Raw genomic sequence first — 21,929 nt, 5'->3', positions numbered from 1 at the left:
TTTTTGTTTATTAACAGAGTTAATTACTTATAGTTTTGTTAGAGTTTCACGTTATCTTCTTCATCAAATCTTTAGTAAGAGGTCTGTTCGTACTAAATTTATGTCTATTATTTTAGACAATTCATCTTCTTAATAAAATTTTGTTTCTATTAAAAAAAAGTCACATTCGTTCAATTTAATTATAAAACATAATTATCTTATATTCTAATTATTAATGTTATAAAAATTCAAACCAACATTCTATTATAAAACTACACTTTTACTATTCTTTTCTAATAATCACAGGGAAATTATAAATTTGATGGGATTTTACTATTTATACAAAAATGTGATTTTTTTTTAAAAAAAGCTATTTTACGTGAAACCAGAAAAGTAACTAGTTACTTTATATTATTATGTTTTTCATATTTTTTATTTTTTTAACTTTCTTATAAGATAGCTTTTATAATAATAAGTTATATTTTTACAACCTTATACCTTAAAATCGATAAATATGAAAATTCCCCTAATTACATATAGTCTAGAGATTCTGAGAGAACCAAATTCATAATAGGACGAGCTTTACACATAGCTTCCAAAGGAACAGCTTTAGGCATAGTGACACCTTTACCTTCACTCATATCAAGTTGTTCATCACTAATCCTTTCCCAATCAAAGCATTGGATTAAACACCCTAAAGTCAAGCCCACTAAACGTTGGGCTAGGCCCGATCCAGGACAAGCCCTTCTTCCAAGCCCAAATGACATTAACTTGTTGACTAGTTTACCACTTTCCTCACTCTCAAGCTCAAACCTTGTAGGGTTAAAACTCTCGACATCATCTCCCCATATTTTAGGATCTCTGTGTATAGCCCATGCATTAACCAATAAAATTGTATCATGTGGAATGTTGTATCCTTGAATAGTACAATCTTGTGATGAATAGTGAGGTACGAGCAGTGGTGCTGCAGGGTAGAGTCGTAAGGTTTCTGAGATAATATTCTGGAGATAAGGAAGTTTCAAAAGATCTGATTCGTCCATCAAGTAATTTTGTCCAATTTGATCATCAATTTCAGATTTAGCCCTTTTGAGAATATGAGGATTGTTAAGTAAATTTGATATTGCCCATTCTAATGTCACTGATGACGTGTCGGTTCCCGCTGTCAACAACACCTGAAAAATTAGAACTAATCATTATGAAAATCACCTTAAATTATCAATCATAAAGTTAAGATTTACATCAGCAATCTATAAATATAAAGCAAGATTCTCCTTGTATAGCCTACAATTTTATTTTATTTTAAAAAAAAATAGTTTTATATTCGTAAAAAAACTACACTATACTTTTGTTTTATTTTCATTTTGTCACACTACTATAGTTACAATAAACTAGGATTATTAGCAGAAAAATAAACTATAAAATAAACAAATATTATGCACGAATTAATCATAATATATATAAACAGGTGGACCCAGGATTTCAATCAAGTGTAGGCAAAATGTTCGTTTGTTATGCTGTATTCTATCGTATTGTATTGTATAGTATTATATTAAATTATATTTTATTTAATATTTTTATGTAAAACTATATGTGATATTAACTTTTATAGGCACCTAAATATATAATATTTTAGTATAAATTAAAATTTAACATAGTATTGTATAAAAATATAATATATAATTCAATTCAATATAATATAATACAATACAATACGACTTAATACAATGTACCAAACGAGTCTTAAAACAACATAATATACTAATATAATTATATATGTTTCAGACACCTATTTTATTCTATATAATTAATTTTTTTATGTATTATGAAAAAAAAAATGAGCATAGACAAGGTCCCCACCGTGATGGGTCAGAAAAAAATTATTAAACCTTTCATTTAAAAAATATACAGTATTTTTTAAAACTACAAAAAAAATTTGTATAATTTAAATGAAAAATATTTTTTTTGACCTGAGAGAGGGGGTGGGCCCTAGCCCAGCCTAACCTGTCTTAACCAAGCCCAAATCTACTACTGTATGTGGAAAGAAATTGAAGAATACTTACTTTTTTTATACATAAATCAAATTTACTTTCAAATAAATGAGTATAGTACTTAAATTATCCTCATACTCATATAACTAAGACATAATTTCAAACATAATAAATTTGTGTTATTTGTTGATAGATGTGTATGTTTGTGGAAAAATTGAGATAAAATTTTTATTAGAGAAAAATAAAAAATATCATGAAATGAAATGATAGAGGTAAAATTGATAGAATGATAGAAAAAAGAGATAAACATAATAAATTTTAAAAGAGAGCGTAAAACTTAAAAACATCAAATTAAAAGAGGTATGTTATAAAATTACGTACCAGTATAAAGCCTTTAATAATTTGATCAGTGTAGTAATCAGGTTGGGACTCTTGCAAAGTAAGCATATGATGAATCATACTATCCTTTTGACCACTCAAACTACTCGTCTTACTCCTATGCTCATCGATCAAACCTTGTAAAAACTCATCAGTATTCTTTGCAAGTCTCTTCACTCTCTTCTCAAAACTATTCTTACCACCAAACCAATTCAAAATTGGCAAAAAATCCCCGGGATTCGCCGCCCCACCATAGGCGACAACCTTTTTCATAATTTCCCTAAAACGCTCGGCTTCTTTCTGATCCGAAACATTGTCCCCGTAGTATCTTTTTTGGGCAACCATTCTCATCATGATGTTATAAGTCAACTCTGACAATAATGATTTCATCTCTACTTTAAGAAATTGGGCTTTTGCCGGCGCTTTTTTATCAGGAATCAGCTTGAGAAGAAGTCTTTTGACTTCGTCTCTTCTGATTCCTGAAAAGGACTTCAAACGAGTCGAGGAGAAGATCTCAATGGCGCCTATGCGGCGTAGGTTGCGCCAGTGGTCCCCGTATGGGGATTGGGTGATGGTTGTGTAGTTGTAGGCTAAGTGTTTCCCTAGGAGGAGAGGAGGACGGTTGGCCAAAACGATGTCGTTTTTGGTGAAGCATTCTTCAACGGCCGATGGAGATGATACGATGACCACGTGGCGCGATCCGAACCATAGAGAGAAAACGTCGCCGTATTTGAAAGAAAGGTTTTGGAGTGTTCGGTGAAATGGCTGTTTGATGAGATGAAGGTGGCCTATGATTGGGAGTGCATAGGGTGGAGTTGGTGGTAGGGTTATTTTGGTAATTTTTTTACTAGTAATGATGGAATTATAGAGCTTGAAACCTAATAATAATAGGATTATGGAAATGGATATGTAAAGCAATGGCTCTTCCATGGTGTTTTGAAGTTTTTCTTTTGGATAGAAATATAGATATATCTATATATGGTGAGGATTGTATGAGATAAAATGTATAGATATATATAATATGGCTAATAGTAATAAAATATAATTGTTCAAAGTTCAAGATATGATGCAATTCATTTTGACTTGTTTTGTGTAGAGTTTGTCTATATTGAAAAAAAAAAAACAAAAGAAGAGAAGATTTATTGAACTTTTCTTCATTCATATAAATATAGGGAGTGTATATATATATATTTTTAAATTGACCAAATTTAAAAAATATAATAAAATTTGTTGCCACTCATCAAACTTAAATGAGTGGATATCTATTTAATAGTAATAATATTAATTCATGGATAAAAGTTAATTCTTTGAACACTGACAAATTTTTTTATTATTGTGTATTGTTTTGATGAGAGTAACTTAAACCATAATTTACCTCACAAATAACTTTGGTTTGGTATACATATTCGTCATTGAATACGTCTACTAGTGTTGTCCTTTGGCTTATTATTATATTTTAATTTATAAAATAATACATAAAACTAGAAATTAACTTCATTTGTCAGTTTAATTATCTTGGAATTATAAATCAATTAGTTAATAAAATTTATATAAAGGAATAGTACTTTTTTTCTTTCTTTCCATGTTAATTGAGATTAATATACATGCAAGCAAACATTGAATTTATAACTTAATATGTTGAACAAAGCAATAGTAGACTTTGGTGGAAATATGAAAAGATTAATACACCAATTAAAATATTAAACTATTTGGTTTTGGAATATGTGAGTTGGGATGGATTTTGCATAAATTGATTTAATTAAATATAATTAATTCATTCAATTACAACCGATCTTGAAATTTTAAATATTTAATTATAATCGAATTAAATGTAATTTATTCATATTAAATTATAATTAAATCAAATTAATTAGTATTTTTACTTAGATAAATAATTAGACTTGTTGAATATATTTTATAATTATTTAAATATATATGTAATTGGAATCTTCTCCTACCAAAATAAAAGAATCATATTTAATTTTTATAGATTTGTTTATATATATATTTTCATAGTTTTTATAAGTTTTTGAATTGTATTTTTTAGAAAAAGAATCTTATTTTTATGTTACTTTCTTTTGTCTATAACAATGTGCATAATAATAACAGAAAAATAAATCTTTATATTTTTGTAAAGAAAAAAATTAAAATATCAAGAAGGTACTTTAGGAAAAATATCTCTCGGTGTTCAATGAAGATAGACCTAAGAAAAATTTATAATACAACTGACTGGAATTTTGTAGCTTATTGATTAAGGCTCAAATTTGTACATTTTAAGTCTTTAATTATAGGCATAAAATTAATTTAATTAATTATTTCATGATTTTAATTGTAAAGTTATTTTAAATGGAAATATTTAGTTTATAAGAAATTTATGTGCTATTTTTCAGATTTGGTGTACAAATTGATGAAATAGAAAGAAGATGACAAGCCCAATTCTTTCTCACTTTTTCATTCTTCAAATGGGCCTCAAGACTCACTAAGCCCAAATGGCCCATTGTTTCTTTTGTCTTACATGACACAAAATTGGAAGATTCTCTTACATTTTAATCTATTGTTCTGTAGTTGGGCTAGTTCTCTCAATTTTGTCCACTACGCCCATTTATTGAAAAATCAACCAACACACTAATGAAAGGGATTCGGCAGTGGCACACGTTCAGGAAATGACATGATCTTATTTGGAAGTGACTTACTCAGCTTTTTATGCCACTATCTCCATTGCTCTTTTCACAAATATTACAAAAATGGGATTCAAGTTACACTATAAAAGAGAGCTTAGACAACAAAGAAAATCATCAGATTTTAGTAGTGTTATTATACCAAAATTTTATCTTTTTCTTTCCTTCTTCTTTATTTTACTTTATTAATTTTGGTGTAAAGACAATGCCTTTTCTAGGCTAATTTCTTTGGCAAGACTCAAGTGTAAGTTCATGCAATTTTTATTCTTCTAATATATTGATTCTCTTTGTTCTTCATTTTCACATTTGTTATATTAAATTTCTCTTCTTCTAAATTGCACTTTAAATTTAATAGTACCTTTTATATAAGTTCAGTCATGCTTTTCTTATGTAAGTTAGGCTATTAATTATTAGAGTGTTTATTATATTATATGATTTTTACTGCATTCTGCCAGTGGTATTTTGTCGATTTAAATTATATAATATGATAGTATTTTTAGAAGTAGTTTTAATTTAATTAGAGAACATATTTTTCTAGTGAGCTTAATCATATACATTTTCCAACTATAATTAATGGTGTAGAATTATAGTTGAGGTTAAAGAATCAATTTTATTAGGAAAATATAATTGCATGTACAAAGCTTGTGTCTTCCATAATCATTTTCTGATCACTTCTCATTTTAATTACTTGTTTAATTTTTTTTAAAAATCATTTCTCAATATTCTCATCACATTCAAGGTTCATATTTTATTCTTGCAAAATTACTAATTGTCCTTTTGAGTGTATTTTTCCTCCCTGTGGATACGACATATAGCCCGTTTACTATCGCGACCGCAGTGTAACTAATTGGGCGACATCAATTTTTGGCGCCGTTGCCGGGGAGGTTTCTGCGCTACAAGAGGTTAGTATAGTAGTTTTATTTTTTATTTTTTTTTAATTTTTTTTTTTTGTCTCTCTTTATTTATTTACATCAAAAAAAAAAAAAATTTTTAGTTAATATAATATAATTTATTTTTCTTTTTTTTTTTTTAAGTTATATATATATTCAAAAAAAAAAAAAATCATTATATATCATTATTATTATTCTTTACTCTTTTAGTAAAAAAAAAAACAAGTCCTTTTTTTTTGTTTAGTTTATTTGTTAGTTGTATTTATTATTTTGCTACTATATTAGGGTGTTAGTTTTTTTTTACATTATTTTATTTTGTGTACTTTTTTTAGGATTAGCCAATTTTTTTTTTATTATTTATTTTAGGTTAGTTGTAGACTTTTATCCTTTAGGCTAAAAAAAAAAACAAAAAAACAAAAAAAAAATTGTGCATAAAATATTTTCATAAACTTTTTAGTGTAAACCCAATTGTGTAATGGTAAAAGTGGTACAAACTGAGATCATTCTGTCTAAGAAAGATTGGCTTTAAAGGTTTGTGATAGAGTACCCTCTACACTTTCTAGCAACCCCGGGGAGTTCTAGTAAAAGTGTGGGACGAAGCGGTACCTTGGCAACCTTCCCAATCGGCCTGGGAATATCTTGTGTGAATACCCTTGCATTATTACATAGTTGTAATTTACAATATTTAACAAGTGAAAATACACACACACAAACAAAAAAAAAAAAGTGAATGTCACGAAATAGAGACAAATTAGGGAGATTTGTAAAACAACAAATTGAAATTTTAGAAAACTCTCCTAAATCGTCTTCTTCCACTCGTTCTCATTCACCACCATCACCCATACTTCCTGCACTTCCAATGATGGCTCAACAACAGGAAATCCAACCAAGAACGCTACAGGATTATCTACATCCTACGCGTACGGCCACACCTTCATGCATAATGTATCCCATGAATATGCCCAACTTCGATTTCAAACCTGGCATGATTCAACTTTTACCAACCTTTCATGGTATGGAAAATGAGAGTCCATATGTGCATATTCAGGCCTTCGAAGAGGTGGTGGCCACATTCAACAACCAAGCTGACATCATTAACTTGGTGAGATTGAAGTTCTTTCCTTTCTCACTCAAGGATAAAGCCAAAAGCTGGTTGTATTCCTTAAGGCCAAGGTCTATTGGGACATGGGATGAAATGACAAAAGTATTTTTCTCTAAATTTTTTCCACCCCATAAGACCAGCAGCCTTAAGAGGCAAATCTCTACCTTCACCCAAAAGGACCATGAAACATTTCATCGGGTACTGGAGAGGTTTAAAGATTTGATGGGCCAGTGCCCACATCATGGATACGAAAGTTGGCGTCTTGTCAGCTATTTCTATGACGGTCTCACAGCCGACAAAAGACAATTCGTACAAATGATGTGCAATGGCGACTTCCTACAGAAAGATCCCGAAGAAGCTTTAGAATATCTTGAAGAAATTTCTGAAAAATCATACACATGGAGTGCGCCAAGTCCTACAGACAAGCCACGAACAGCCGGAGTCTACCAATTGAAGGAGGAGGACAGTGTGAAAGCTCAACTTGAAGCTTTGAAAAAACAATTTGAGGCTTTCAAAACTCAAGAAGGTAAAGCACTCCAGATGGCTGCAAAAGTGGAAAAGCAAGAACCATGCTTCATTTGTGGAGGGACTGATCATCAACCACAAGAGTGCCCTAGTCTTAGTATGTTAAGGGGAGGAGATGAGGAACAGTGTAATGCCTTAGGGGATTACAAGAAGCCTTATAATGCCTACTCCAACACATACAATCCTGGTTGGCGTAACCATCCCAATTTCAGTTGGAAGGATACAAGTCAAAATCAAGCATCTGGGAGCCAATGGAGGCCTGATCAACAAAAGAATTCTCTTGAGAGTTCCATGAAAATTCTCGCAGAATCCCAACTAGAGTTCAGGACTTATTTCACTCAGGTGATAGAGGAATTGAAGGACATAAAGATTCAAATAACAAAGTTAAATGATTCTTCAGTCATTCAAGAGCGTGGTAAGCTTCCTGCTCAGCCTCTAATCACTCCCAAAGGGCAACATATGGCACAAACCTCCGCTCCTTCAGAGTCTAATCTCAAAGGGGTTAATGCCATTACTACCCGAAGTGGTCAAAGTACGGTATCACCATTACCTAAGACCACTAGTGTACCAATGCCCGCTCCAGATGCTGATGTGCCACAGAACCTTCCAGTAAAGGTGCCCTTTCCTCAGGCTTTGAAATCCACTGGGAAGGTACTGGAAAGTCATAGTGAAATCCTTGACTTTTTGACACAAGTTAAGGTTAACTTGCCATTACTTCATGTAATCAAGCAAGTACCGGCTTATGCCAAAGTTATCAAGGATCTATGCACTATCAAAAGGAAGCACCATGTCAAGAAAACTGCATTCTTGGCAGAACAAGCTAGTGCGGTGATCGACTGCAAGACACCGCTTAAATACAAAGATCCTGGTTGTCCCACCATTTCATGTCAAATAGGAGAACAGGAATTTGGCCAAGCCCTCCTGGACTTAGGTGCAAGTGTAAATCTCATGCCTTATTCCATATACTTGCAACTAGGCCTAGGAGAACTTAAGCCCACATCTGTGGTGCTACAATTGGCCGATCGATCAGTTAAGAAACCTCGGGGAATAGTTGAAGATGTCTTGATTCAAATTGATAAATTCTATTACCCTGTGGATTTTCTCATCTTGGACACTCAATCTGAAGTCAACTTAGAGTCCAAAATTCCCATCATTCTCGGACGACCATTCCTCGCAACAGCAAATGCACTCATCAATTGTAGGAATGGTCTCATGAAAATCTCTTTTGGGAACATGACTCTAGAGGTGAATGTTTTCAACATTGGTAAACAACCACCTGATAACGATGAGTGTTTCCAATCATTTCTGATCGATACACTTATTTCAGAAGAGGTAGAAGCACAATACACTTCCACTCATCTCAATGACCTCTTTGAAATTTCTGAGATTTCTGAGTCGGGTAATACTGAAATCAACCCTGAAATCATCAATCAATTACCGACCAAAAGAACCATGTTTTGGAATCCAATCTTCGAGGACTTCCTCAAGATAGGGAAACACCAAAACCATCCACTGTACAAGCTCCTCAACCAAACTTGGCCCCACTTCCTAAGGAACTTAAGCATGTCTTCTTGGGAGCAAACAACACTTTCCCTGTCATCATATCCTCCACCCTTAATGCAACTCAAGAGCAACAACTTATCAACATGCTCACAGAGCAGCAGGAGCAATTGGTTGGACGTTAGCTGACATTAAAGGGATTAGTCCTTTGATTTGCTCCCATCACATTAAATTGGAAGACGGGGCCATACCACGACGTGATCCTCAAAGGAGATTAAACCCACCAATGAAGGAAGTGGTAAAGACAAATCTTGAAGCTTCTGGAGTACGGGATACTTTATCCTGTTGCCGACAGTAAGTGGGTTAGCCCAACTCAGGTTGTTCCCAAGAAATCGGGAGTAACGGTGGTACCAAATGATAAGGGAGAACTCATCCCTACCAAGGTCACAACGAGTTGGCGCATGTGCATTGATTATAGAAAATTAAATGCCGCCACCCGTAAAGACCATTTCCCACTTCCATTCATCGATCAAATCTTGGAACGTGTGGCGGGTCATCCTTTCTACGGCTTTCTCGATGGTTATTCGGGTACTACCAAATCGAAATTGCTTTAGAAGATCAGGAAAAGACCACATTCACTTGTCCTTTTGGTACCTATGCCTTTCGGCGTATGCCATTTGGCTTGTGTAATGCCCCAGCCACCTTCCAGCGCTGCATGATGAGTATCTTTAGTGATATGATTGAGAATTGTATGGAAGTATATATGGATGATTTGACAGTCTTTGGTGATTCATTTGAATCAAGCCTTCTCAATTTGGAAGCTGTGCTTAAACGATGCAAAGAGAAAGGCTTGGTACTCGAACTGGGAGAAGTGTCATTTCATGGTTCCATCCGGCATAGTCTTGGGGCATATTGTTTCACAACAAGGAATTGAGGTTGATCAATCCAAGATTGAACTCATATCAAAGCTGCCCGCCCCCAAGACTCGTTAAGGATGTTCGATCCTTTCTTGGGCATGCGGATTCTATAGGAGGTTCATCCGTAATTTTTCGACGATAGCTCGACCTTTGTCGAACCTCTTGGCAAAAGACGTGGTGTTTAACTGGACACCCGAGTGTGAGGAATCCTTCCAAACACTTGTCACCAAACTCACTTCGCCCCTATCATTCAACCACCCGATTGGAACTTGCCATTCGAGATCATGTGTGATGCTAGCAATTACGCTATAGGGGCCGTCCTTGGTCAACGAAGGGAAGGGAAGCCCTTCGTCGTATACTATGCAAGTAGAACTCTTAATAGTGCTCAAATGAACTATTCTACTACTGAGAAAGAGTTGCTTGCCGTAGTATTCGCACTTGACAAGTTTCGTTCCTACCTGATCGGTTCCCCTATCACGGTCTTCACCGACCACTCGCTCTTAAGTACCTCCTTTCCAAAAGGATGCTAAGGCACGCTTAATTAGGTGGATCCTTCGTTACGGGAATTTGACTTGAACATCAAGGATAAGAAAGGAGTTGAAAATGTGGTAGCGGACCACCTATCTCGTTTAGAGTTTTCTCGATTCCGCCGATGGCCCCGCTATCCGAGATGACTTCACGATGAACATCTCTACACCATCACTAAGTTACCATGGTACGCTCATATTGTTAATTACTTAGTGATTGGCGAGCTTCCTGCTTCCTGGAATGCACAGGATAAACGTAAATTTTTGGTCGAGGTCCGTAACTTTTACTGGGATGATCCATATCTTTTCAAGTACTGCCCCGACCAAATTATGAGACGTTGCATTCCAGATGATGAAATTTTTAGTGTCTTGAACTTTGGCCACAACGAAGCATGTGGTGGTCATTTTTCTATGAAAAAGACTGCTGCAAAAATCTTACAGTGTGGTCTATACTGGCCCACTTTGTTCAAAGACACTAACAATTTCTGTCGATCTTGTGAAAGGTGCCAGAAACTAGGTGCGCTATCCCGACGACACATGATGCCATTGAACCCAATGCTCGTAATAGAAATATTCGACTGTTGGGGAATTGATTTTATGGGACCGTTCCCACCTTCTTCTGGTTACCTTTACATTCTCCTCGCCATAGACTATGTCTCCAAGTGGGTTGAAGCCGTGCCATGTCGAAATGCAGATAACACAACTGTTGTAAAATTCTTAAAAGAAAATGTGTTATCTCGTTTTGGCACACCACGAGCTATCATCAGTGATCAAGGCACCCATTTCTGCAACCACTCTTTTGAGCATTTGATGCAAAAGTATGGTGTACTTCACAAGGTTGCATTGCCTTATCACCCACAGACAAATGGCCAAGCTGAGTTAGCTAATCGTGAAATTAAGCAAATTTTAGAAAAGACGGTTAACCCTGATCGCAAAGATTGGTCCTCCCGACTTCTCGATGCTCTCTGGGCCTACCGCACTGCTTACAAAACTCAGCTAGGCATGTCTCCTTACAGACTAGTCTATGGCAAGGCCTGCCATCTCCCTGTTGAACTGGAACATAAAGCATATTGGGCTGTAAAAAACCTAAATTCTGATCTCAACGCGGCAGGCCTTAATCGTAAGCTTCAGTTGTCAGAAATTGAGGAGTTGCGCAATGATGCTTATGACAACTCAAGGATCTACAAGGCTAAATTAAAAGCGGCTCATGACAAGCAGATCCTGAGGAAAGAATTTGAGCCAAATCAGCGAGTGCATCTTTATGACACTCGCCTGCATATCCACCCTGGGAAACTGAGATCCCGGTGGACTGGGCCGTATGTTGTAAAAACTGTTTTCCCCCACGGTGTTGTTGAGGTCGAAGACCCAACCGATGGGAGAAAATTCAAAGTGAATGGCCAAAGACTGAAACACTACATAGAGAGGGTGCCCCAGCCTGTCGAGGATATCCTCGTGGCTCCGGTTTACCAACCCTGAGTAGTGTTTCCCTAATCTTGTAGACAGGTTTGTTCTCTTTTTCCTTTTATCTTTGTCATCTTATTTTGTTATTTGTTATCAATTTTTTTTCTTTCAGTTTTTATGTTTTTAAAGGATCAATATCGCTGCTATCCATGGTTGCTTGCTCTTCAGGTGTTCTCTTTCCCTATTCTTTTCATTTTTATATCTTTAGACATTGAGGACACTGTCTTATTTTAGTTGGGGGTGGTGAGCATATTCAAGCATGTTTCTTAATTTTTGTCATATTAATATTTTCATGGTCAAAATTTTCAAAAATTACTCATTTATTCTTGTAAAATGTTATTTTCAAGCCAATTTACTATCTTTGTTACTTAGAATTTTTCTAGAGTTATAAAATGCACATACCAAACTTTGTGGTAAGATGGGTGTTAGCACGTATTTGCTTAGAAACTTTGCCAAGTTTAAGTGTTCATATTTTTGTGAGTGACGAGATTTGAGAAAACAACTTTTGAATTTTTATTGATTCTTAGACATGGTTATCATTATTTTGGACATGGTACTAGGGTTTTGATTGGATGTTGCTTTAAGGGATAATTTCTATAGACAAATCTTATTAAGGAGCCTTTTTGTAATTATTTTCTTTATGTGCAAAAAAAAAAAAAAAAAAAAAAAAAAAAACCAAGAGCAACATTTCCATCATTATATCCAACGTGTTGCCTCTTGTTCAAAAAAAAAAAAAAAAAAAAAAAAATTGCAAGAGCAACATTTCTATCCATTTGTCTAACATGTTGCCTCTTGTTTGAAAAAAAAAAAAAGTTTGTAGTATTTCATTTTTTTTTTATTTGTTTTGGCTCCTAGAATAAATGTAAATGATGTCTATTCAAAAATCTCGAAAAGCTGGTTTGTGGTACTCTTATGGTGGTTGGTCCAAATAATTCATAACCTATCTTTGTTTCAATGTTTATTCAAATGTTTGTCCTAAATTGATCTATTCATTTCGAGTGCTCACTTTTCAATTTCCAACTCCATGAGTGAATACCTTAGCCATATATAAATATTTTCAATGACCTGTGAGGCTAATGGAGTTGAGACTTTTACTTGGTATATTATTTCGAAAGTTTTATGTGCTATGGTTTTGCGGTAAGAAGGTTTAAGTTTGGTACACACACTCACAACTCTAGATTTATTCAAGGTAATTTTTTATAGTTCTTATTGGCTTGTTCCTAATATTTTGCTTGAATAGTTGTGCCATTTTTAAAATTTTTGACCAAGAAAATATTTTATTGACATTCGTTTTGTTCGCTTGAATTGCTAGAGACTAGCAATAAGCTAGCTGGGGGTTGTGATTAAGGCTCAAATTTGTACATTTTAAGTCTTTAATTATAGGCATAAAATTAATTTAATTAATTATTTCATGATTTTAATTGTAAAGTTATTTTAAATGGAAATATTTAGTTTATAAGAAATTTATGTGCTATTTTTCAGATTTGGTGTACAAATTGATGAAATAGAAAGAAGATGACAAGCCCAATTCTTTCTCACTTTTTCATTCTTCAAATGGGCCTCAAGACTCACTAAGCCCAAATGGCCCATTGTTTCTTTTGTCTTACATGACACAAAATTGGAAGATTCTCTTACATTTTAATCTATTGTTCTGTAGTTGGGCTAGTTCTCTCAATTTTGTCCACTACGCCCATTTATTGAAAAATCAACCAACACACTAATGAAAGGGATTCGGCAGTGGCACACGTTCAGGAAATGACATGATCTTATTTGGAAGTGACTTACTCAGCTTTTTATGCCACTATCTCCATTGCTCTTTTCACAAATATTACAAAAATGGGATTCAAGTTACACTATAAAAGAGAGCTTAGACAACAAAGAAAATCATCAGATTTTAGTAGTGTTATTATACCAAAATTTTATCTTTTTCTTTCCTTCTTCTTTATTTTACTTTATTAATTTTGGTGTAAAGACAATGCCTTTTCTAGGCTAATTTCTTTGGCAAGACTCAAGTGTAAGTTCATGCAATTTTTATTCTTCTAATATATTGATTCTCTTTGTTCTTCATTTTCACATTTGTTATATTAAATTTCTCTTCTTCTAAATTGCACTTTAAATTTAATAGTACCTTTTATATAAGTTCAGTCATGCTTTTCTTATGTAAGTTAGGCTATTAATTATTAGAGTGTTTATTATATTATATGATTTTTACTGCATTCTGCCAGTGGTATTTTGTCGATTTAAATTATATAATATGATAGTATTTTTAGAAGTAGTTTTAATTTAATTAGAGAACATATTTTTCTAGTGAGCTTAATCATATACATTTTCCAACTATAATTAATGGTGTAGAATTATAGTTGAGGTTAAAGAATCAATTTTATTAGGAAAATATAATTGCATGTACAAAGCTTGTGTCTTCCATAATCATTTTCTGATCACTTCTCATTTTAATTACTTGTTTAATTTTTTTTAAAAATCATTTCTCAATATTCTCATCACATTCAAGGTTCATATTTTATTCTTGCAAAATTACTAATTGTCCTTTTGAGTGTATTTTTCCTCCCTGTGGATACGACATATAGCCCGTTTACTATCGCGACCGCAGTGTAACTAATTGGGCGACATCACTTATTTATTAAAGGGTTTATGTTTTCCCTCAAGTTTTATCAATTAGATTATAGTTTGCCTAAGGGGTACTTCGTACGCCTTATTGCTCAATAGTCGTGTTCATATCTCCTTTAAAAGTGAAAAAGGTCTTAGACAAGGTGACTTCTCTTTCCTTTAGTTTTCGTTTTGGTGATGGAGTACCTTATTAGACTTCTTTTACAAGCTGCATCCAAAGCGAAAGGTTTCAGTTTTCACCCCTTATGTAAGTCCTTGAACCTTGTCAACTTTTACTTTATTGACAATCTGGTTATCTATTACAAAGGTAATATTTCTTCTTTGGATATTATTCAAAATGCCTTCGAGGATTTCTATTGTTCCATTGGGTTAGCAGCCAACTTGTTTAAATCTTCAATTTACTTTGGAGGTATAGATCTGAGTATTAAGAAGTAACTTTTAATGTCCTCGAAGTGGACCGAAGGTTCTTTTTGAAGTACCTTGGAATTAACTTGCGGTCTACTATATGGAAAGATTCAAACGGTGGTAGTATTGTGGAGAAGATCCAAAAGAAGTTACATGTGTGGACGAGTTGTCACCTTACCTTTGCTGATAATTTTTTGTTATTTGTACATTATTTTTATATTTTTTTTTCTATTACTTTTATGTAATTATTTTGTTGTTTCTATTATTTTCATAAGAAATCCTAGAAATGATAAAAAAAAAATATTTGAATAAATTTTCTAACAATATACTCTCACCCTTCACTTAAGTTTAGTACATAATTTACATTAACCTAAGGGATATAATGAGGATATCATTTATAAAAATAGGTATATTTTAAAGAATATAAAAATAAAAGTAAAAATTAAAACAAATAAAGTAAATTGGGTATATAATGCAATTTATTTTGGAAAATAAATGCTGAGATTTATTTTAGGGAAACTTACAAAAATACTGAAATTTGGATTAATTTTTACAAAAATACTGTCACACGAAATTTTTTTCAAAAATACTGTGTTTTTATAAAACACCAATAAAACACAGAGCAATATAACTCAAAACAACACTAGTAAAACACCAGTAGAACACCAGTGAAACTTAACACAGTATATTGCAGTATGAAACTTATAAAAAAACACAGTAAAAAAGTAAAAAATACCGCCTGACAGTATTTTTGTAAAAAAATGACAAAAGTTAGTATACCATGTAAATTTCCCTTATTTTATTCAGCTGTAAGAGATCTTAGGGCTTTCAGCTTCAAGGCTTGGGCCTTGATTTGGGCTTTGAACCTTGAGCCTTGGACCTTCGCTTCTTTAAGCCTTGGGCCTTTAGCTTTGGGCCTTTCCTAATGGAGCGGTCGTGTAAGCAATGGGAATATCCAATATATATTCATATATTTTATATTAATTAATTAAATATTTAAATAAATTAAAAATAAATAAAAAATAAAAAGTGTTCACTCTATCGATTCTGGTATTTTCTCCCTTCTCTCCCTCTGGTAACGGAGTTCCGTACATCTTCTCGGCTCGGCTCGTCTTCTCTCTTGGGGCCACATGCTCGCCTGAGCCTTCTCCATAGCCGCTGAACACGAAAAATTTGAGTCCATGGCCACATCCATCACCTCCGTCGAATTGAATTATCTCGTCTTTCGTTACCTTCAAGAATCAGGTATGTCATTTTTCTCTCTTTTTTTTCGATTTTCGTAGTGATTTTGCTCACTTGAACCAGAGAAATGAATGCTTTTGAATTAGGGAGGAAACGTTATTGTTAGATTTGGTTTTTTTTTTTCGGTTATGTTGTTGGCGCCGAATTAGGGTTTGGTGGAAGTTGAATTTGGGAAGAAAATTGTTTGAATTCTTCACCACTTATTTTGCAGACGTTGTTGAAGCCTTGTAGCTCAGAAAATCTTTAATCTTTACAATTTACGAAATAGAATGACAATGTTCACTCTGGAAAATCAATGGTTGCATAGGGTTCTGTACACAATTTGTTAGAATTGATTTTGTTTTTTTCATTAAACCTAATTTTTTGGTATAGTGATTTTGAAGTTGAGAAAAAAAGCAAAGGTGTTTATTATTCGATTTAGAGGAAAATATAAGAGAACAAAAGTGTGTTGAAGGTTTTGAAAGCTGAGAAGCTACTCTGTAGACTACTAGATTGTAGTGAAATGACCATATGGTATTGGCATTGTGAGGGAAATGATTATCTTTTCTCTTTTAGGTCAATTAATTTTGTTCAAAGCCTTTCCATAGCAAGACACAACAATATTCTTTTCTTTTGGTGATTGGGTAAATTATGTGTTTGGTGTGATTAAATCTATCAAGAAAAAGAGACGTGTGTGTGTGTGTTTTGCTCATGTGTGAGTGATTTGTGGGGTTTTGCTTGTGTGTGTGTGTGTGTGTGTGTGTTTGGTTTTATTATTGTTCATGTTTGAGTGATTTGTGGGGTTTATATTACATTTAGCAGCTGGTAATTAGGTAATATTGTGTTTGGTGTTCTTTTTTATTTTTCTTGAAAATAATTTGGATTTACATCTTCATTGGAAAACGATGAGAATTCATTTATTCAAATTAGTTCGTCATTCACCCTGAGTGCATAGACTGCTATGTATAAACGAACATGAATCAGAGATGCCTTAGGAAAATTGGATAACTAACTAACAAAATCATCAAAGAAAAATCCAAATAACAAAAAAAAAAATTATCTCTTAGGAATGTAATAGGCAATCCACAAGTTAAAAATTTCTCTGACACTATCAACATTTCCACATAGCTTGTTTAAATGACAATAAGAGCTCCTACAAAAATGTTAAAAAGATATAATTAGAAACCTTTTATATCAATAAACTAAGCAACCTAACAAATTCCAGAAATTAATTGCATTAAGAATACAAAATATGAAAAACTTATCTTATTCAGACACTCAAGACCTTATCAAACTGCATGTGAAAGTCAACAATCTTCCAACAAAGAACAAAACCAAACAAAGACAATACCAAGAACAGAAAAATTATGGCTACAAAATACTCACCAAAAACTTAACAACATACCGGAAAAAAACCGAACAAATACATAACTTGAAATTTAATTTTTAGAAAATGTTTAAGCATGATAAATTAACTTGAAAATTTGCTAAAAAAACTAACTACCAAAACAATTTCAAAAGAATAAACCAAAAGGAAATAATAAAGGATTACTACAACTAAGAACGGGAGAGAAATATATGTATATTTAATTTGAAACACTGTAGGCATCTAAAAATAAAAGAAACTATTACTATATGGTTCAAATATTTTATATAACTGGGTTTGGAGAACACCATTCTTTTCGTGTATGGACACAACATGATCTTCTTTATAGGAGAACACCATTTTGGAATATATGTGCACTAAAAGGATGTCCTTATCTTTGTTATCCTGATTTTTGTAGGTTTCACACATTCAGCTTTTGCATTAGGATACGAGGCGGGTATCAACAAAAGCCCCATTGATGGCAATTTGGTTCCACCTGGTGCACTCATAACATTTGTACAGAAAGGGCTTCAATTCTTGGAGATGGAAGCAAACTTGAGTAATGTTAGCATGACTAGTTCCTTTTTGTGTTCATACTTGTGTTTGTATACTTACAGATGTGTGTGTGTTTTGGTTTAGAATTGGCATGCATGACTATGCTTTATGTTAATTAATGTCTATTTCAAGCTTGCCAGAGTGACCAAGATTTGGATGAAGATTTCTCATTCTTGCAACCCCTGGATCTCATTACAAAAGATGTATATCAATTGCGACAAATAGTAAAAGAAAAAAAGAGAAATTTGCATAGGGATAGAGATAAGAATAAAGAGAATGGCAAGGAACGTGAAGGAGAACACACGCGAATTAGAGAGAAGGAAAAACATGATAGGGAGAAAGAACGAGAAAAGGATAGAGAAATAGTAAAGTATAAGCATCCAGAAAAACAGCAAGATGATATGGATATGGATACTGATCAAGAAGATAGAGAAAATGTCAATGGGGTATCTGGAATTAAACATGGAGGTAACTTGATAACTATTCTCAAAAATTAATTCTCAATGGTAGGATTAATCAATTGATTTACAGTCAGCTGGCAATATGCGTCAAGTTTCATGTCAGTGATTTCTCTAATTTTTCAATGTGTATGATAGGGGTAGATCCAATGGATATCTCGACGGATTTAACTTCTCATTTATTTCAAATCCCTAGTTCCGATGTTACAATTTTGGAAGGACATACTTCTGAGGTTTGATAATGTCTAATTTTCACATCCATTTCTCACTATCTGTCCACTTTCCAATTTCTTAACATCTCTTTTCATTTCCTTATTAGGTGTGTGCTTGTGCATGGAGCCCTACCGGTTCTCTTCTTGCATCAGGGTATGCTTCTATTCTTGTGTATTAATTTTGTTTTGCTTTGTTATGCATATATTTAATGTATTCACTTTCCTAGAAATCTGTTCACCCTCCTCTGTGCATTTGTTTTCTTGTATTACTTGAGATGAGTGGGATTTTATGTTCTGTGGAATTTAAATGTTATCCTAGTTACATTTTTCTATAGTAGTACTGAAGAATATGATTTTTAGATCTGGAGATTCAACAGCTCGTATTTGGAACCTATCAGATAAAAACAGTGGATCTGGCATGAATGGTTTGCCATCTGTTTTGGTGCTAAAGCATGTCAAGGGTAAAACAAATGAGAAAAGTAAAGATGTCACAACGCTTGATTGGAATGTGAGTTCTGCTACTACTCTTGTTCTTTTTCTTTTATTTTTCATAGTGTACTAATTATGTAGCGCCCATTTTGTGAGTTAACTTTTGTTTGGGAGGTTAAGTTAATCTTAACAAGCAAGACTTATCGAGCATCCAAGCAGTCTCTGGAGCCAAACAACCGAGAAGTTTCCATTTCCAATAGGAATTTTTCTCAACTAATGTAGTTCTCCTCCTTCCCACGGACATAGCAATATAAATGAAAATAAATAATCTTATATTCTAAGATGTATTTCTACACCATTCTCATCGAACCTTCACATTTCTATCTCATACACAGGGTGAGGGAACAATGCTCGCGACAGGTTCATACGATGGACAGGCTAGAATTTGGAATATAAACGGTATGAAATTTTATTCTCATCAGGTTCTCGAAACACTGCATTATTTTGATAGTGTTTCAATTTAAATTCTGCTGTTTCATTTCTAGGTGAACTGAGGAGTACGTTGAGTAAACACAAAGGGCCCATATTTTCTCTCAAATGGAACAAAAAAGGGGATTATCTTCTCACCGGAAGCTGTGATAAAACTGCAATAGTGTGGGATGTGAAATCAGAGGAATGTAAACAACAATTTGATTTTCATGCAGGTGTTGCATCTATACTTTAGCATTTTGCGGTCCCCTCTCCTGTCATCTAATTATTTCTTGCTCAAGGAATGTGAACATTTATAATTTTGTTATATAGGTCCAACACTTGACGTAGACTGGCGAAACAATAATTCATTTGCAACGAGCTCCACAGACACCATGATACACGTATTCAGGATTGGAGAACCTCGTCCTATCAAAACTTTTGCTGGACATCAGGTTTTTAACATCTTCCTCTCGCCGGCACTTCAATTTTGAACACCATATCATATCTGATCGCCAAAATATTCCACGGCACTCGCTTTAATAACTATAAAATTGTGCTTCTGCAGGGTGAAGTTAACTGTGTAAAATGGGATCCAACTGGTTCATTGTTGGCTTCATGTTCCGATGATATATCTGCAAAGGTAAATTCTGTTGAATAAATGCATTGTAGTATATTATTTGCTTGTGTTTAATAGCAGTGTATTTATGTTTTGTGGTAATTATTTGCTTCTTGACATTGGGAAGTTTAATGTGTTGTTCTACTGAATATTATGTGAATGATTATGCAGATTTGGAGTTTGAAGAACGATAAGTATGTTCATGATTTAAGACAGCATTCTAAGGTAATGTTCAAAGCTGTATAACCATAATATTTTTGTCCACTCCCTTTTTTTTTTGTTTGAAGTTGTTTGTAACATTAAAATAACTCTCTTGCAGGAGATATACACGATTAGATGGAGTCCTACTGGCCCCGGGACAAACAATCCTAACCTGCAGTTGGTGTTGGCAAGGTAAAAATATACTGCTTTTCTCATTTAAGTTGAATGTTGAGTTGATATAGTTATAGTTACTTTGCTCTACATACATTTTGTTTTGTAGAATAAATTATTGATTTCGTGTGTTTATCGTTGACAGTGCGTCATTTGATTCGACTGTGAAGTTGTGGGATGTAGAACATGGGAAACTTCTCTACAGTTTGAATGGACACAGGTACTTACTCCTTACTTTTAACAACCGATCAAGCCCTCGAACTCAAACTCCATTAAAAACATAATAGTCTTTTATGTGCTTACTTTTTCGTCTGATTAAAAAACTTTTTGGTTCAATCACCAGGGAGCCTGTATATTCCGTTGCCTTTAGCCCAAACGGTGAATACTTAGCGAGCGGATCCCTTGACAGATCCATGCATATCTGGTCGCTAAAAGACGGGAAGATCGTGAAAACATACACAGGTAACGGAGGCATATTCGAAGTGTGTTGGAACAAAGAAGGCGACAAAATTGCGTCGTGTTTCGCCAACAATACAGTTTGTGTTTTAGATTTTAGGATGTAATGAGTGAGTTGATTTGAGATGTATTAGTAGTGGTAGTGGTAGTTGGTCTCCAACATCATTGGAGTTGAGTTGTGTTGTGTTAGATGGGGCAGTTTCAGTTTCTCACTGACTTTTTAAAGCAGTTAATACTCACTCAAGTCAATTGTGAAAAAAGCTGATTAATCTCTTTAGGACTCTATTAATGACAACAAGCTTGTATAGAATTGTTTTCATTACCTCACATTGTTATTATTATTATTTTAAAATGTAATTTATTTATTGTTTGCCCTTTGGATGATACATCCATTCATGCCTTATAATATTTATATTTATATAAAAATCACTAAGTTCCCCTCAAAAAAATAAAAAAAGCACAGTTTTCAACCACAATTAAATCTCATTTTGTCTCATAAATTTTATAGAAGGTCCTTTCATTTTTAATAATTTTTCAATTATCAATATTTGAATATCTATTATTATTATTATTATTGAAGAGAAAGGAACAATTTTATTCAAATTACCACCAAGCAAATTAGAAGTTGTTAATGATGGCAATTACAATTTTCTCTCTAGATTTGAGATTATATAAGATACAATACAAAATTCTTGCTTTTAGACTAAGCTTAAACAAAGCTACTAATAGTACTAGCCGAACCACAAGTAGCCTCAAATACACAATTGTTTCTATTGCACTAAATATAGTAGACAACAG

General features: G+C 33.5%; 3 protein-coding genes and 1 non-coding gene across 5 annotated transcripts; 2 read left to right on the top strand and 2 right to left on the bottom strand.

Annotated features, from left to right (window-relative positions):
- Window positions 1–476: 476 nt before the first annotated feature.
- On the bottom strand, window positions 477–3,341 carry LOC115702763 (isoflavone 3'-hydroxylase). The gene is made up of 2 exons (XM_030630198.2): window positions 2,349–3,341; window positions 477–1,151 (listed from the first exon to the last, which is right to left on the bottom strand). Exons 1-2 carry the CDS (start codon window positions 3,273–3,275, stop codon window positions 510–512), a joined length of 1,569 nt encoding a protein of 522 aa, XP_030486058.2. The 5' UTR covers window positions 3,276–3,341; the 3' UTR covers window positions 477–509.
- A 3,302-nt stretch (window positions 3,342–6,643) lies between these two features.
- On the top strand, window positions 6,644–9,229 carry LOC133032094 (uncharacterized). The gene has a single exon (XM_061105928.1). The coding sequence runs from the start codon at window positions 6,644–6,646 to the stop codon at window positions 9,227–9,229; it is 2,586 nt and encodes an 861-aa protein (XP_060961911.1).
- On the bottom strand, window positions 7,157–7,263 carry LOC133032859 (small nucleolar RNA R71). The gene has a single exon (XR_009685446.1). It is a non-coding gene; the product is annotated as a small nucleolar RNA R71 (small nucleolar RNA).
- A 6,741-nt stretch (window positions 9,230–15,970) lies between the features above and the next one.
- LOC115702766 (WD40 repeat-containing protein HOS15) lies at window positions 15,971–21,512 on the top strand. Of its 2 annotated transcripts, none has more exons than XM_030630202.2 (14): window positions 15,971–16,220; window positions 17,981–18,121; window positions 18,250–18,585; window positions 18,714–18,808; window positions 18,895–18,941; window positions 19,148–19,295; window positions 19,612–19,675; window positions 19,762–19,920; window positions 20,018–20,139; window positions 20,253–20,327; window positions 20,475–20,528; window positions 20,623–20,696; window positions 20,821–20,895; window positions 21,019–21,512. In XM_030630202.2, exons 1-14 carry the CDS (start codon window positions 16,157–16,159, stop codon window positions 21,236–21,238), a joined length of 1,674 nt encoding a protein of 557 aa, XP_030486062.1. In that variant the 5' UTR covers window positions 15,971–16,156; the 3' UTR covers window positions 21,239–21,512. The 2 variants fall into 2 exon arrangements, with proteins under 2 accessions (XP_030486062.1, XP_030486063.1); XM_030630203.2 differs by having other exon boundaries at window positions 15,982–16,220; window positions 17,981–18,126; window positions 18,258–18,585.
- The last annotated feature ends 417 nt before the right edge of the window (window positions 21,513–21,929 follow it).

The sequence above is a fragment of the Cannabis sativa genome, chromosome X, assembly GCF_029168945.1.
Source record: "Cannabis sativa cultivar Pink pepper isolate KNU-18-1 chromosome X, ASM2916894v1, whole genome shotgun sequence".
Lineage (NCBI taxonomy): Eukaryota > Viridiplantae > Streptophyta > Magnoliopsida > Rosales > Cannabaceae > Cannabis > Cannabis sativa.
This window is presented reverse-complemented; position numbering and strand designations above follow the sequence as displayed.

Excerpts from the sequence above, each read along its gene's own strand:
- LOC115702763 (XM_030630198.2), bottom strand. The coding sequence starts at position 3,275 with ATGGAAGAGCCATTGCTTTACATATCCATTTCCATAATCCTATTATTA. Across the intron at positions 1,152-2,348 it reads TTATTAAAGGCTTTATACTG|GTGTTGTTGACAGCGGGAAC; the intron begins GTACGTAATTTT and ends CTAATTTTTCAG.
- LOC115702766 (XM_030630202.2), top strand. The coding sequence starts at position 16,157 with ATGGCCACATCCATCACCTCCGTCGAATTGAATTATCTCGTCTTTCGT. Across the intron at positions 18,586-18,713 it reads ATCTGGAATTAAACATGGAG|GGGTAGATCCAATGGATATC; the intron begins GTAACTTGATAA and ends TGTGTATGATAG. Across the intron at positions 19,676-19,761 it reads TAGAATTTGGAATATAAACG|GTGAACTGAGGAGTACGTTG; the intron begins GTATGAAATTTT and ends TTTCATTTCTAG.
- LOC133032094 (XM_061105928.1), top strand. The coding sequence starts at position 6,644 with ATGTCACGAAATAGAGACAAATTAGGGAGATTTGTAAAACAACAAATT.